This window comes from Doryrhamphus excisus, linkage group LG3, assembly GCF_037039965.1.
Source record: "Doryrhamphus excisus strain RoL-2023G ecotype Guam linkage group LG3, RoL_Dexc_Guam_v1.1, whole genome shotgun sequence".
NCBI lineage: Eukaryota > Metazoa > Chordata > Actinopteri > Syngnathiformes > Syngnathidae > Doryrhamphus > Doryrhamphus excisus.
The window spans coordinates 13659189-13676243 of record NC_136359.1 but is presented as its reverse complement, the minus strand read 5'-3'; the positions used below and the strand labels follow the sequence as shown (position 1 = coordinate 13676243).

Sequence of the window (17055 nt, the reverse complement as noted above, 5' to 3'; positions counted from 1 at the left end):
GTGGTTTATTTTCAACCAATAGCCATGAAACTGTGCATTTTTGTTTTCCGCATTTTTGTCCAATCACAGTGCTTTCTCTTCTACCAGGGCGTGTCCAACGTCCATAGCGTTAACCTGAATGAAAACATACCATCTAGCTAGGCGAGCAGGCGGTGTGCTTCACCTCCACCTGACAGCTCTTCCAGCACACCCGTCTAACCGTGTATGATCTGGCATGTCTGCAGCCGACTGGTACGCGCACAAATCGCTCGGAGACGGACTGTTCTGGATCCAGGAACGCTTCTATCAGTCGCAGAACCGGGCTAATATATGGCTGCTGCGCGGCTCCCACCAGGACGTGGTGATCGATACGGGACTTGGCTTGCGGAGCCTACCGGACTATATCGACGCTATGGGCTTGCTAGGCAAAGACCCGCAGAGGAAGAACCCGCTGTTGGCCATCGCCACCCACGCTCACTTCGACCATTCCGGAGGCCTGCATCAGTTCCAACAGGTGGGCGTCCACAGCGCTGAGGTGGAGGCTCTAGCTAACGGGGACAACTACGAGACCGTCACCTGGCTGAGTGACAGCGACATAGCCGAGGCTCCCAGTCCTGGATGGAGGGCCAGGCACTACAAAGTGAAGGCTGTGCAGCCCACACACATCCTGCAGGAAGGTAGGATATGTAATCAAAACATTAGGTCGTAAAATAGACGGTCGATTGCTGTGCTATTATCTAGAAATGGTTGCGGAGTGCATTAGCAGGCTGGGTAGCCACTTATTATTATTCCTTTTTGCGCAAATGGTAAACGCAATCACAATTTGTCCATACATTTTCTAAACCACTTATGAGCTGGAGCCTATCCCAGCTGACCGGAAGCCCATCCATGTATTTTATATTTTTATACTGATACTGATGCGATTCAAACCATTCCAAATTCAAACTCTCAACTCATTCTGGACATTTAGCATGCTAATGTTAGCATACTAGTATTTTTAACTATTTTCATGGGTAGACACATATATAAACACTTAACACTACTATGTATGTCTCAGCATGCTAACGTTAGCATGTTAACATTGTGAGCATGTTAACATTAACAGTCATGTTTTTTACCATTTTCATAGCTAGATACATATAAAAACACTATTATGCTATTTGTTTAGCATGTTAATGTTAGCACATTATTATTGTTAGCATGCTAACATTAGCAGAGTAGCATTTTCAGCCATTTTCATAGGTGAGCACATGTAAAGACTATTATGCTAAATGTTACTCTTAGTAGCATGCAAATATTAGCATAATAGCATTTTAATTCCATTTTCATAGCTTGACACTTGTATAAACACCAGTGCGGTGTTAGCATAACATGTAAATATGTCAATAAAATACATGTAGGACAAATATTCATGTTGTAAACCACAATACAGGGGGAACTATAAATGCTTTTTCAGTTAACATGCGAGTAGTTGTTGATATATTTTTCTTTATCGACCTAATTGAGTCTACCCCAGTGAGGTACAGCCTGGACTAGTAGTGAACCAATCACAGATTCCCATCCATTTTCTATACAGCTGGAGCTTACCCCAGCTCAGCATGATTGCAGATGTAAAGAATGGTATGTGTACAGGTGACAACAGCCTACTCAAGAGGTCGTTCATCTAAAGTTGACACTTTCCTTTGTGTCCTTGCTTTATTTGTGCACTGTGCTGTGTCACAATGCTGCAGTGCAGGTGGACCATCCCGCCATTCATGACTCATACCTGACTTAAACCCTCATAATCATCCATCATGGCAGTATATCCGACATCACACACACACCTGACTCACCTTATCTATGTCTCCTGTACAGGTGACGTCATCAACCTGGGAGACAGACAGCTGACGGTGCTTCACATGCCGGGTCATTCCAGGGGCAGCATCTGTCTCCACGACCGTGACAACAAGCTGCTGTTCAGCGGAGACGTAGTCTACGATGGCGCCATGATCGACTGGCTGCCGTACAGCCAAGTCAGCGACTATATCAGCAGCTGTGAGCGTCTGGTGGGCCTGGTGGACAGCGAGCAGGTAGCACATTGGGACCGTCTGCACAATCTAGTGGCATCCCATATAACAATAACCTAAATCAAATAATGCTATAATAACCAGGTGGACCAAGTCCTGCCAGGACACTACCATACCTTTGGTGCCAAACGCCTCCACCGAATCGCCACCCAATACATCACCAGGGCGGGAACCTGCCCGGCCAAGTTCTCCACTTGGGCGTGGAGCACTGTGGCCGGGGTGGCGTTGAGGGCTTCTCACCCGAGGAGTGTCTGCTGATTGCTTGCTGGAGCTGCTGGAGGAGGAAGCACAAAATGCACAATAAAAGAAGCCTGTATTTATCTGTAAGTGATATATAAGCGTCCACGAGAAGTCCTATTATTGCCAAACTTTCTGTATAATATGTTCACATTGAATGACATAATCAGCGTTATTTGAAGCCTACTATTATAAAGCACTGATCAGTGTGATTGTACTTGATGTATGGTTTTATATATACATATATATATACAGTATATATATATATATATATATAGCACAAGTGTGATACAACACAGCACTGAGGTATTAAAAGCAGAGTCAATATGTCTATAGTACTGTATGTATACTCTATGCATACTGCAGGTGTACTACTGCAGGGACTCTACTACCTCCCATGTTTGTAACAGTGCTTTGCACTATTAAAGCTTGGCTATTTCAACATTGACAATAAAGCCTGCATCCTGCCTGCCTGCCTGCCTGCTTTGAGACATGTTTTACATTCTTTTCATCTTCACATCATCAGACATCCACTCCTGTGGGGTTTGATGCCAGACGACAAAGAGAAGTATAAGAACACCTGCAGTTACCATCCATCATGTTCTCACCCCAGAGGATTTTGATACAGAAAGTATGCATTAATGCTGTGAAATTAGTTGAAATAGGATAGGGAGTGGGACTCCTTCATTCACTGTGGGACATTTACTTTGAATTTAGTGACTAAAAATATAATCCTATGCTTTGAAGCCATATCACTGCCATTCAATTTGGGCATTGAATAATAGGAGGAGCTGGGCTGATGCCCCTGCAACTCCACCTTGGATAAGCGAAAGAAGATGAATGGATGGACGATGTTCGTACATTTAGAAGGGTCTGGAAGAAGATAAAAAAAGAAAAGACTGAGAAAATCAGCACCATCACTGAAAAAAAGACAGCCATAAAGGGAACTATGAAGACTAGAATATTTTGTTTCAGTGTCAGTACATATTTTTGGCAGTGTTCCGTCTCCATACTGTTATTTAATTTCAATCTAATTAAAGTATTTTTCCGCACAGATATATATATTATATATATATATATATTTTCACCCTTATATATAAAAAGCCATGTAACGCACATCATTGTTTTTGCAAACAAGTTGCAATGGAATCAACAGCGCCCCTGCTGGTTGCATACAAGTAGTGCACTTAAGTCTCAAATGCGATTCAAACCATTCCAAAGTCAGCCTCTCAACTCATTTGGGACATTTAGCATGCTAATGTTAGCATACTAGTATTTTTAACTATTTTCATGGGTAGACACATATATACACTTAACACTACTATGTATGTCTCAGCATGCTAACGTTAGCATGTTAACATTGTGAGCATGTTAACATTAAGTCATATTTTTTACCATTTTCATAGCTAGATACATATAAAACACTATTATGCTATTTTTTAGCATGTTAATGTTAGCACATTATTATTGTTAGCATGCTAACATTAGCAGAGTAGCATTTTCAGCCATTTTCATAGCTGAGCACACATATAAAGACTTTGAACTATTATGCTAAATGTTACTCTTGGTAGCATGCAAATATTAGCATAGTAGCAATTTAATCCATTTTCATAGCTTGACACTTGTATAAACACCAGTGCGGTGTTAACATAACATGTAAATATGTCAATAAAATACACGTAGGACTAATATTCATGCTGTAAACTCCAATACAGGGGGAACTATGGTGCTAGGCAGAGGTCTGCGCTCTCTAAATGCTTTTTCAGTTAACATGCGAGTAGTTGTTGATATATTTTTCTTTATCCATAAAAATAGGCTGCATTACAAATTTAATATCAACAAAACTGATGGCAGTCCTTGTTAAATCAATAAAACATTTATTAATATTATTATTACTCATACTGTATTAGATTCTAACATTTCTCATGTTTCCTCGGATGGTTTACATGCAGAACACAAAGCCTGTCAGTAGAGAGAACACTTGCAAGGTTCTAACAGTCAGTACTCCTTATGATGATGATGGTGATGATGATGTCATAGCTTATGAAAATCTACAGTATCAGTCAATATAGATGCAAATAATCATAATGTTAACAAAAAAACAACAACCTTTAGACCTTAGAAAAATAAAGTACAGTAACAATTGCTGCTTGCAAGCATTTGGGATGGTAACAGTAAAAATGAATGTCCAAGATAAGTGCAACCAAACTATATTACTTTGTGCAAGCAACTACTGAGTCTTACAGAAAGTTGTTCCACCAGGGAATTACAGATATGTTTATGTCCTAACATTAATGAATGGATATATGGTTCACATTGCATTGGACAAAGAGGAAGAATTAAGTATGGATTTGTACTCAATTCACTTTGTTTTGGCTTGTAAACAAAATGGTGCAGACAAAAGTCAACAAAGCCCCGTTGAAATACTACTGGAATTGTTTTTTCTGGTAAAAAAAATGAACATGATTAATCATATTAAATTTAAAAAAGGTGGGCTATAAGCTTATGGAATTAGACATTTATTCTTTTTTTAATATATTTTTCCTCCTGATAGAGTTGATTCTATTCAGAGCTGCTATGGAGGATAAACTGTGTCATGCTATTAATGCAGTACTTTATTAGGGGTGCATTCAAGTTTCTATATTACAAAGGAGTAATAAGGCCACACGGAAAATAATTACTGTGATTTCCGGTGTATAAGCCGCTACCATTGTAAATTGCAGGTCACACACAAGTAGCATATCAGGTTCAAAATTGAAAAAAAAATATTTTAACAGCTTCCCATCATGCATTTCATTCCAGCAGAGAATTTAATTAGCCATGGATGCAGAGGCGCTGCAATGAGCCATTTATGCCTCTGTCCACCAGAGGGAGTCAGAAGAGCCTCCCTATAGACCCCAGCAGTCATGGCCAATTAAATTCTTTGCCGAAATGGATGATAGGAAGCCATTAAAATAGTTGTTTTATTTTAAACTCATTGTACTTGTATATTCCTTAGTCAACTTTTCAGTGTTAAGTTGGTGTGTGACGATTTTAGCGTTCTCCATAAGATGACACTGTGAGTCACCGTGACTGTTATATTGAGTCATGACCTGCTGAGATTTCCAATGGGTTGGCAGCTCGTCAAATAAAGAGCAACCTGGTCCTCACAGACTCGTGCACCAAATATTTTTCTTCTAATTATACTTTTCCTCCTCATACCGCTTCTATTATATCCAATGTAAATAACCAAAGTGAAGACACATTGACACAGTAATGACCAGCACATTGTGCAATTAAGTTAAATGGAATAGACCAAATTCTTATACATAATCATCTCAAGTCAGTAAAGTAATACAAAAAATAAAGCATCAACATAACATGATGTGTTGTAGGAGGGTTAGGAGATCATAGTTGTGAGAATATTATCATTAAATATTTCGACATCACAGTATTGGCAAGATAACCTTTTAAATGCATTCCATCACATGCATACATGACAGCTTTGTTAAAAAAACACACGGTTTAGTCCAAAAACACTGCAAGTGGATGATCAGACATAAAGAATGGGAAGCCAGGAAGGCAAACTGTTAAAAAAAGGATCTTCCAGTTGAACGTCGGTGAAGGTAGACGGGTGCTCCCAAGCAGCAAACTCTGACCAAGTGGGCGAGTACCTCCCATTTGAAGTTTTCGGACTGGGGCAAGTGATTGGCACCAGTCTTGTCTTTGAGAACAGTCCAGTTTGTCCTTACGAGCAGAGGCTTATGAACCACTCTCCAACAATCTTATGGATTGTTTATGGATGTCACACCTGACTTTGGAGCCAGTTGCGGGGGTCTAGTCTGGCCCTGAGGTTCCTAAGGCTTCGTCGAGCCGGAGAGGGCCGAGAGAAGGCGGTGCACTCAGAAGACTCCGGGCTGTGTCCGCCCTCGCTGTTGCTGGAGCTGTTACTGGAGGTGGAACTGGAGCAGGACAGCGTGGTCTGCGTGCTACGCTGGGACAGCGGAGACCGTGATGAGACGGGAGGCTGGCAGGGGCAGTGAAAGGCCCCACCGCCTGCGTAACCCCTCCCTCGTAATGTACTGAGTTTGGCATCCAGCGACAGTGTACGAGGCCTCAGGCGAGAGGGGGAGGATGTCAAGAGCGAGAAGTTTGGGGAGGGTTCGGGCCAGCCATGGTGGCGAGAGCAGGGACTGGTGCTGCAGTGGCTGTCGCTGTCCGACGTCAGGCTGGCGTCCGAGGACAGAAGACCTCGCTGGGGGTTCACGGGGCTCCGGGAGTGGCGGTGAGGGTTAAGAGGACTATGGCCCGGCAGGCGAGAGGTAAATGGGCGAGGTTGAGCGGCACTTTTACGGTTGTTCTCCTCAAACAGGGACATCCAGGTTGGAGAGGTGCCCAGCTGGCTGCGTAGCTCCAACTCCTGCATCCTCCGAGCCAACATGTCTGACACGCTGCTGCCGAATTCATCTGAAGACTCAATAACTGGGAAAGGCACAGTTAGTGAGTATTCATTATACCAGGAAACACAGCTTCTTCTTTTTTTTAATATACAGCACAATTAAGCCAAAAATGATTTACATCCCGGTCAGTGAAAGTGAATTTTTATTTCCTTTTTGCTGGAAATGACACAAATGACAAAAGCCTGACAGACATTATATTGGAAACATTCATTTTAGCAACTGTAACTTTTTTTTATGACTTCCAACAGAGTGTAAGGCAGGCGTCATCTCAGAGAATGAAAATTTCCAACCCCTTTTGGACACGTGGAAGAGTGAACTGAATGATGTGATGTATTCCATCATTCCATGTAACTTGTATGCACGTTCAAATGAAATTACACCATTTCCGAAGAATAAGGCCACAAAATGCTTCAGAAAATCAGTTTTTCAAGGCGCAGGGGAGGCTCCAACTGAATTATATTTTCTGAAGCTAAAATTCACTTTCATTCAAAAGTTGGCCAGGATATGAATACATTTGGGCTTAAAGCTAACATTTTTCCATACTGTATACATTATAACATAATGTAATATATAGTTGAACCAAATAATCCATACAAATATAAAGTAGGCACGTTTTTTCTCATTATTGCTACATATAGGTTCTTCCTAGCTCCTGCAACTTCACCTGTCGTTGTAATAGGAGGACAGAAGAGCACGGATCTCAGCAGACACAGCATTGTCCTGTAGCAGGAGACCCTCACAGGAGGGTGTGGCAAGGGGTGCTGCCAAGTATTAGGAAGGGAGATGGGCACAGACAAAAAAGGTGCAAAAAGGTAGAGGGGTTTGTTGTTGTTGTAAATGGATGGATGAGTGGAATATTTGTTGTAGGAAGTAAAGGTAGATGTAGAAGGTAAGAGATAAAATAGACACAACAAAAGAGTGAGGAGCACAAAGGGAACATTGGAAAGAGAAAAGATGACAGAGTGAGAATTATAAGATCAAGTCTGCCTGACAGTACAGAAAAGAAGAGCACATAGCTTCACGCACACACTCACATGCAACAAAACTCAAGAAATATATTTCTCCCAAATTTTTCTGGCGATGTGAGGTTTGTATATCATATGTAAACATCTTACCCATTTCATGGTAAAGGGAGCCCTGCTTTGGAGTGACGGGGGCTGGTTTCCTTGGTGACGGCTGCTCAATTTTCATCAAGTCATCACAACACTGCTTCCATTGGCCTTTGGGATTGAAATGGAGACAATGTGTATTAAATAAACGAGCTTGACCTTGACAAGGACACCTACTGTAGCGGCTGACAGTAAATTAAATCCTGGGTTGTGCTTAATATGTTTTGGAAGAGGTTGAATGCATGTACCGGTACAACTACAAAGAATGACGGAAGAGGTTTTATTCTCAAATTTGTAACTGACTTCACAATGCATGCACGTGTCATGGCAGCCATGCACATATGCCCCCCCCCCCCGCATGAAATGCCTACAGCTGCCCCATTGATCGTGGGGCCTTATACACACAGCCCTTCTGTTCTGTGGCCCCACCCGTTAAAGTTAGCCAAGTTACAAAGGTCAGGTGCAGCAGTAGATATATAAATAAATAAACAGCCAACAGTCAGCCCATTATTGATCAGTGCACCGGGAAAGTCCATTCAGTCCATCCCCGAACTGGGCAACAGCAATTGGTTGTCCCACCTGCGTCTCTGCAAAGACATTTTCCTTGTGGGCTGTTTTCCAATCAATCTTACTCAAAACACAACCCCATACAGTCACGTGATACTGTAGAAGATATGATACCATGCAAGGTGACAAGTACTTACTCATGTCATAGAAGTGTTGCCAAAACGCTTCCATCCACCTGTGCGTCTGCTCTCGATTGTCTGTGGTCAGCGTATGCGTGACCTCTTCACCTCCATATTGGTTACTAATGCAAACGTTCTGAGCTTTGCCCTGAGCGTCCTTCTCCGTGACGCGTATCCTGGTCTCCTGAAATGATGACAAACATAATCATCATCCACACAAATGGCTATTATTATTAGTCTCCCTCTAACTCATGCAGGTAAAACTGCCACGGTTGTTTTCCAAAACATTATAACCACTAGATGGCAGTGTTGCTCCATTCCATTTTTACATCCTTTAAAGCTCTGCCTTTAGAGAAGTCAAACAGTTGACAAGGGATTGACTTTGCTGTGGGTCAGCTGTGTGTGGACGCTCAGAGACACAAAAGAAGGCTGCATGAGTCATGATGGAAAGAATGACAATGCCGCATGTGATTAGAAATGAAATGACTAATGATGATGAGCCCAACGGGATGTTTTGCTTCCATAAGGACGCGACACGATATTCTTTTCAAAATTGCAAAACAAGTATCCACAGGATGGGTTCATGCCTTATTTACTTGTAAAAATCAACATTCATTCATTAGCTAGTGTCTCCAAATAGGCAGTAGATGTCATCACAACAACACTCTCTGATTTGACATTGTTTCTGACCTTGTTGATGGCAATAGTAAAAGCTGGGTCGACGTTGTCCTCCATGTCTTCTTGTCGTTGGTAGCAGGATAGGCTGGTTCCTTTCAGGACAGCGTACACTCGAGTCCAACTGTGATGGTCACCTCCCAACTGCTGTGCGAGGAAAGAAACAAGGTCAGCTGAGGAACGACATGGAAAATGGTGGAGAAAAGAAAACAACATGTAGTAACGAGCCCCACAATGTTATATTGGACATACTAATAAAAGTACATTAAAAGTACAGAGAAAAACTAGGTCTAGAGTTTCACTGGCAACAGGTGGCGCCAAACCACTTTTAACTCCAACTGACTCAGAACTCATTTTCTTTGTCATCTTTAAGTTCTGTTCAGATAACTTGACATAAATTGTCACTGGATTGGTTTTGTACTGAAAATAAATCAAACTATGACCTTAAAACAGAAATACACAACAACTGCAATGGTTATGTACTGTTACACAACTATAAAGCACCCATCAAGTGCTTTAATAGGAGGTACAAGTCAGTATGGTTTGCTGTCAAATTGACACAACCTATAAAAAGCTATAACCTACAGTATTACTTTCAAATAAATATCAGCGTTTGTCTTGATTTGTGAGTTGTGAGGTAGAGAGACTTGATATTTTATTGTGTTATCATAGCAGGATATCATAGCATATCCACATCAAGATCACAGACCTGGAAGGTTCTGGTCAAGCGCTTTCATATAAGATATTAGATATAAGATATGAGGTGATGTGGTTTGCTGCAAATGTATTTTTGACCTTGACCTTTTGATCTGTCAAAATCTACAGTGGCAAAAACAAAATTAGTTTTTTTCAGTCTATGCAGAGATAATTATAGACCTGGAAAGCCTTCAATTCTAGTCTATGTCATTTGATGACTGCAAATTGTCCATAGGTATGAATATGAGTGTGAATGGTTGTTTGTCTATATGTGCCCTGTTATTGGCAGGGGACCAGCCGGCATAAGCTCCAGCATACCTGCAACCCGAGTGAGGATAAGTGGCATAGATGGATAGAGGCTAAGAATTACTCACCAATTTACTTCCAACTTACCGACACTTTCAAAGGTCCACTCATCATCTGCTTGGTCATACAAAGAGGCTGAGCTGCAAGGCGGCAACACATACTTCCATAGAGAGGCAACCAGTATGAGCATTCCTCTACACACACACACACAGACAGATGGGCAGAAATACACAACATTAATACACTGGGATCCACCCACAAACATGCCAAACAATCCCCCCCATTAAGAGAAACACCAGGTTTGGAGGTGTAAAAAGAGTGGCAGCTGCAGGGTGTGTGGCTAAATGCTGTAATGAAAGTTTACAGCATGACCGAAGGTCCAGTGAATAAAACACTGTGTGAGGGGGCCCTTGTTAGACCTGTATTATTTGAACTTCACACTGCAGTCACCTCACTGGCAAAGCTTTTATAACTCTGACCTTGACAATGGCTGTTTGTCAGAGAATATGTGAGGAGGAAAGTGAAGGGAGGGGGCAGTGAGCCAGGGAAATGATGAGAGTGCAGTGATGCAGTGACAGAGCGAGACATAAAGAAAAAAAAAAAAACGACAGATGGCTAATTTGGCTGAGAAAAGAAAGGGGCGGGGGAGAGACAACAGACTGACATTGGCTGCCACTCACCGTTGCCTGAGATGGTGAGATCGTGTGTGCGGAAACTATCCTGGATGTGTGACAGCGACAGGGTGGTATGAGCCAGCAGGTGGTACTTAGGGCCCCTAGGGTAGATGGAAATGTGTCGATCTGGTTAGCAGGGAAATCTTTTCAACAGCACATCACTCTTAAGACAAATCAATCACAAAAAAATATATAGCATACATAGTCATCATTATGTTTTACTATACTGGGATAAATAGCAGTACTACTTAACAGTAAAGGGATTATTATTAATTAAGCAATTCAGAACAAAAAAGAGGGAGTTTTTCCTTGCCTCCATCATCAAAGTGATGTTTGTTTCAATGATTCCACATATTGAGACTTACGGTACAGAAGGAACAGGCAGCAGAAGAGGAGATGCCCCTCCATTGCTGACAGGACTACATGGGCCAGGCTCCATGGCCGCCCGCAGCTTCTTCCCAGCAGAGCGACCCAAGGAAGAGCTCAGCTTGCTGGCTAGCTTCCTGGGCGTACTCCCTGCTGAGTAGTCCTCCTCTGAGCAGCAGCTGTACAGCTCAACACGCAGCTCAAACCCTGGGCCAGCTTCATTGCTGTCAAAGTGTAAATATAGTGCATTAGCAAAACTGGTTGGGTTGTTGCATGGGTGAGACAGTCAAGGTGTAACTTACAATACAATGGTGTTGTCAAAGCAAATGTCTGTAAGTGTGCGATCCACTATCACCATGTCCGTGTCAAAGATCTCGCCTCCTAACTGCAGGAGACAAAACACTGCACAACGATGGAGCTCTGCAAGGGACGATACAGAGAAGACAGAAAATATATAAGACATCAAGTATATTTGTAAGTTGGTTTTATCAATGGATGGTATCCACACTTCGACTATGCCAATATATTCTGCAATGTATGATACTGTATATGTTTATGTGTCATAACTGTCTTTTCACAGGCACAAATGTCAACAAAAGGTACCAATAATTACTCCAGCTATATTAAAACTTTTGTGTCATTTCAACATAAAAAATGTAATAGCATTTAGTGAAAGTTATGACCTCCATGGTTTGTGATTTATGGTCACCAACGACAAGCGGTCCTCACATTACCCTGACTATCACCTCACATACAGTGAAGAAAATAAGTATTTGAACACCCTGCTATTTTGCTATTTCTCCCACTTAGAAATCATGGAGGGGTCTGAAATTTTCATCGTAGGTGCATGTCCACTGTGAGAGAGATAAACTAAAAAGAAAAATCCAGAAATCACAATGCATGATTTTTTAACAATTTATTTGTGTGATACAGCTGCAAATAAGTATTTGAACACCTGTGTATCATCTAGAATTCTGACCCTGAAAGACCTGTTAGTCTGCCCATTAGAAGTCCACCTGCACTCCATGTATCATCCTGAATCAGATGCACCTGTTTGAGGTCGTTAGCTGCATAAAGACACCTGTCCACCCCATACAATCAGTAAGACTTTAACTTGTAACATGGCGAAGACCAAAGAGCTGTCCAAAGACACCAGAGACAAAATTGTACACCTCCACAAGGCTGGAAAGGGCTACGGAGCAATTACCAAGCAGCTTGGTGAAAAAAGGTCCACTGTTGGAGCTATCATTAGAAAATGGAAGAAGCTAAACATGACGGTCAATCTCAATCGGAGTGGAGCCCCATGCAAGATATCACCTCGTGGGGTCTCAATGATTCTAAGAAAGGTGAGGAATCAGCCCAGAACTACACGACAGGACTTGGTCAATGACCTGAAAAGAGCTGGGACCACCGTTTCCAAGGTTACTGTAGGTAATACACTAAGACGTCATGATGTGAAATCATGCATGGCACGAAAGGTTCCCCTGCTTAAACCAGCACATGTCAAGGCCCGTCTTAAGTTTGCATATGACCATTTGGATGATACAGAGGAGTCATGGGAGAAAGTTTTATGGTCAGATGAGACCAAAATAGAACTTTTTGGTCATAATTCCAATAAGCGTGTTTGGAGGAAGAAGAATGAAGAGTACAATCCGAAGAACACCATCCCTACTGTGAAGCATGGGGGTGGTAGCATCATGCTTTGGGGGTGTTTTTCTGCACATGGGACAGGACGAGTGCACTGCATTAAAGAGAGGATGACTGGGGCCGTGTATTGTGAGATTTTGGGGAACAACCTCCTTCCCTCTGTCAGAGCATTGAAGATGGGTCGTGGCTGGGTCTTCCAACACGACAACGACCCGAAGCACACAGCCAGGAAAACCAAGGAGTGGCTCCGTAAGAAGCATATCAAGGTTCTAGCATGACCCAGCCAGTCTCCAGACCTGAACCCAATCGAAAATCTTTGGAGGGAGCTCAAACTCCGTGTTTCTCAGCGACAGCCCAGAAACCTGACTGATCTAGAGAAGATCTGTGTGGAGGAGTGGGCCAAGATCCCTCCTGCAGTGTGTGCAAACCTGGTGAAAAACTACAGGAAACGTTTGACCTCTGTAATAGCAAACAAAGGCTACTGTACCAAATATTAACATTCATTTTCTCAGGTGTTCAAATACTTATTAGCAGCTGTATCACACAAATAAATTGTTAAAAAATCATGCATTGTGATTTCTGGATTTTTCTTTTTAGTTTATCTCTCTCACAGTGGACATGCACCTACGATGAAAATTTCAGACCCCTCCATGATTTCTAAGTGGGAGAAATAGCAAAATAGCAGGGTGTTCAAATACTTATTTTCTTCACTGTAAGTGTTCAGCAGTCCCCTTTAATGCCTTGTATGACGTGAGGGTGACACATCCCCAGCGGCTCTTGCGCTCAGAAAGTGTTTCAGTGTGCTTAATGACCTCATTAGACTTTGTTAAAAGTCCACTCCGTGTCTCCTGGGTTTATTTGAATGTGCAGGTCACACAGATTAATTCCACTGGAGCTGCCACGAGACGGCACACAAATTAACCCACATTGACTTCATCAAGAGGAAGTCAGAAAGCAGAAGGTCATTGGAAAGATTAGTGTTAAATCCCACTGTTGTGTCACTGTGCATAAAACATTTTCAATACAACCTGTTTGACATGTGAATGTCTTTAAAGTGAGATTCATTTACTCTCCTGTGCATTTCAGCGAATGGTGACCCACTTCAACTGCATGGGTGCTGATGATACACACAGCCAAGAGGTCAGAGACCTGCAGGTCAGCCTGTGCTTCCCGAAAAACTGGTGTAATGATCTGATTACAATTAGCCACGTATTGACAAAAAGTTGCATTTCATTCAACGTATTTTAAAATCATATTTCTCAGTTGGATCACTACATTAGGGTTGGGCGATATGGGCCGATATGGGAGATATTTTTGGGATGCATCACAATACGACGAAATTCATTCATTCATTATTCATTTCAACCTGTTTAGTTTGCCACACACAAAAGTTCCTTCACCTCACGATGACATCATTTCATTCATCTTAAATATCCGATGAAAGGTGATTTTGTCCACTCAGCATCCTTATACAAAGGCAACCCCTGCATCCTGCCACAGATGACTCATTTATGAACTCTATATATTCATACGTCATTCAGCAACATTCATTCATACAGTGACGGCCCCTCACCTCCTTTGTTCTTGAAGTACTCTGTATCTTTCCACATGAGAGGAATACGGAGATCTGTCATGACAAGACAGGGGGATTAGACCACAAACATTCATCACGGTTCCTGCCAATTTGATGTGTGTGTTCCTCTTCTCAATTACTGATTCAACTATCCACTGTACTTTGTGCGTGTATGTAAGTAAGTGAGAGAGAGAGAGTCTAAATGCTATTATTCATCCACTAGCTTAATAAACAGCCTGAAGGAAATTAACCATGTCACCTTTATTGTCCTGCTACCTGATGTGAGTTATGTCTCTGCCGGGTGTCTATGAGACAAGCAGTGCTTGCAACTCCAATAATCATTCATCTGCTCGGCCTCACTGCTGATACGATGGGCGGCATGTGCAAGTCAGCACGCTCACCCCAGTCAATAAGCGCAATTATAACAATAAAGTATTTATTAATGAAGAGTCAGTCTGGTAGAATTAAATTCTACTCTGCCTTTCACCCAACACATTAAAAAGAAATGTGTCCACATATGTTCCTCAAGAAGTGGCTCTTTACTCAACTGTAGAGAGTAATAGGTAGACACACTGATGTCTGGTGATTGGTTGACAAATAATTATGGAAATAACACAAGCTGGACAGTTGGGCTGAACAAGGCCTCCATAACAAACAAGTGCAAGCACTATAGTGATTTGCACTTGCTGTAAGGCTGTAAGACCGTGCTAATGTTTGATTAGAGAAGTGATGTATTTCCTTAGAACACAGTTATCAGCGGGTACTTGCCTGATATGGCCACTTTCCCTTTACATGGAAGTCTGTCGTCCATGGGACCAGCATCCGATGACCTCCGAGTGACCTTCTGCATAACCTGAGCCTCTTTCATCTTCTGCAGCTCAGACATGTAGGCCATGATACGGGTGCTGCACGTCTGCAGGCTCTTGGCCGCCTCCAAGGCCTGGTCCCTCTGTGAGCAGGCAGCCAGCAGCTTGCAGGCTCCGTCACGCATTCTGATCTCATGGTCGATTTTTTTCTGTATGTCACTGTCCTGTAGGGTGGAGGAAATAAAAAATAGAAATATGTACTTTAATGACAAATGGCATCTGAGAACAGCCGCATGAAACACAAATCTCTGCTAATGTACAAAAAACACAAACCCAGTGGCTTTCCCAAAAGGCAAAAGTGAAATAATAGACTACATAATGCCTGTGATAGAAAAGTACAACTAACTCTGCATGCACTCTGTATTTAGCAATAATCTGGATGCCTCCTACTGTGATGGAGGTGACACTGTCCAGAGTTTCCCTCAGCTCTGCTCCAATACTCATGCATAAACAGTAGACAGAGAGGCAATAAACGGACACATGGTGTGTGAAGGATAAAGAAATAATAATTGGTCCCTTGCTCTGAATGTGAGTTGTTTACTTCTGCGCGACATTAGCAAGCTTGCACAATTAATCTCTCAAGCCCTATGTACCCTCTCCCCTCGACTCCAGCTTGTCTCATCCTCCTCTCCATGCCTTCCTATGAATTTTTCATTCTTTTCATTTCAGCTTTTATACTTTCACTGCTCATTTTCTCTCCTGTAGCTCACCAGTTCCACTTCACTGTCCTGAAATCACCCCTCACTCCCCTTTAATCTCTACCTGTATGTGCTTTTTTTTAAACCCATGAATATTGTCCGTTCAACAGATGCTCCGTGGGAGAGCAATGAATCTGGTTTGGACATGAACATTCTCGCCTGGACACAGTGAACTTCCAAAATCAGCTTTGTGAGAGCAGCGCTGCATGGTGGTGAAAGCCTCAAACAGAGCAGTAAATCAAAAAAAAATCAAAATATACTCACTGACTTAAAGGCAAAAACTACTAAACACTGTCTGTGTGATATTTAATGTAAAGTAATGTATCAGACGAAAATGAAATGCACGCTAAAATGTCCAGAAGTATACATTAATTTTCACAAACGTACATTTTTAGACAAAGTAAGGAGACGTTTGTTCATTTACAACAAAACACGCAGTCTTGAATATACACATTTTGGCAGTCGGTAAGACTCTACAATGTCATTAACCTAAGAAACAGATGCCCTGCTTTGGTAGGTGTTGCTGTTTTGGTTAGCAATAGAATTAGCAACGATGTTCTGAGCTCAGTAGCTACGTCTGTATGTGTGAACAATAGTGTATATTCCCTGAACTGCTGATTGTATTAGTCATAGTCATAGTAAGTAGTAATTACAGTTACCATCAGACATCCATTTGATGTCTATTTTAAATCAGTGCAATAGTAATGGTATAAAATGCAATGTTGTGTTTACTGTAGCATGGTTTAACACAGGCTCTGTTGCTCATTGAGGTTGTGGTTTGCAGCGTTGATAAGGTATTTTCTGGGCTGCTGAGCTTGCATAGAAAAAGAAAGAACAATCTGTTCAATATTTTTCTGGCACTATCAACAGAAACAAAATTGATGTACTATATTAAGCTTTGAGACAATGCTTTGCTGGCTGGTAATTTATGTCAGTTATTGGCTATTTTCAATATAAATGAATCAGGCCCAATTGGAAGGATAAAGAGCGAAAGCCCAGCTCAGACTGCATCAGGATCAGCCCAATTGTAGAAGGTTT

At 41.9% G+C, this 17055-nt stretch overlaps 2 protein-coding genes across 8 annotated transcripts in view; one reads left to right on the top strand and one right to left on the bottom strand.

Annotated features, from left to right (window-relative positions):
• The first annotated feature begins 76 nt into the window (after nucleotides 1–76).
• On the top strand, nucleotides 77–2753 carry mblac2 (metallo-beta-lactamase domain containing 2). The gene is made up of 3 exons (XM_058071773.2): nucleotides 77–656; nucleotides 1834–2048; nucleotides 2130–2753. The coding sequence occupies exons 1-3, from the start codon at nucleotides 215–217 to the stop codon at nucleotides 2301–2303; spliced, it is 831 nt and encodes a 276-aa protein (XP_057927756.2). The 5' UTR covers nucleotides 77–214; the 3' UTR covers nucleotides 2304–2753.
• Nucleotides 2754–4139: 1386 nt separating this feature from the next.
• The window catches only part of rtkna (rhotekin a), a 59543-nt gene continuing 46627 nt past the window's right edge, over nucleotides 4140–17055 (bottom strand). For 4 of the 7 annotated variants that reach the window (XM_058070632.2, XM_058070634.2, XM_058070637.2 and 1 more), the window contains exons 2-11: nucleotides 15222–15483; nucleotides 14454–14507; nucleotides 11536–11653; nucleotides 11233–11457; nucleotides 10874–10968; nucleotides 10281–10387; nucleotides 9207–9338; nucleotides 8535–8700; nucleotides 7837–7941; nucleotides 4140–6743 (exon numbers count right to left, since the gene is read on the bottom strand). In XM_058070632.2, coding sequence (XP_057926615.2) covers nucleotides 6067–6743; nucleotides 7837–7941; nucleotides 8535–8700; nucleotides 9207–9338; nucleotides 10281–10387; nucleotides 10874–10968; nucleotides 11233–11457; nucleotides 11536–11653; nucleotides 14454–14507; nucleotides 15222–15483 — 1941 coding nt within the window. In that variant the 3' untranslated portion in view covers nucleotides 4140–6066. Of the gene's footprint in view, nucleotides 6744–7381; nucleotides 7483–7836; nucleotides 7942–8534; nucleotides 8701–9206; nucleotides 9339–10280; nucleotides 10388–10873; nucleotides 10969–11232; nucleotides 11458–11535; nucleotides 11654–14453; nucleotides 14508–15221; nucleotides 15484–17055 lie in introns of those variants that run through there. The other 3 variants (XM_078789687.1, XM_058070633.2, XM_058070639.2) reach the window with 3 other exon arrangements.

Excerpts from the sequence above, each read along its gene's own strand:
- mblac2 (XM_058071773.2), top strand. The coding sequence starts at position 215 with ATGTCTGCAGCCGACTGGTACGCGCACAAATCGCTCGGAGACGGACTG. Across the intron at positions 657-1,833 it reads CACACACATCCTGCAGGAAG|GTGACGTCATCAACCTGGGA; the intron begins GTAGGATATGTA and ends TCTCCTGTACAG. Across the intron at positions 2,049-2,129 it reads GCCTGGTGGACAGCGAGCAG|GTGGACCAAGTCCTGCCAGG; the intron begins GTAGCACATTGG and ends TATAATAACCAG.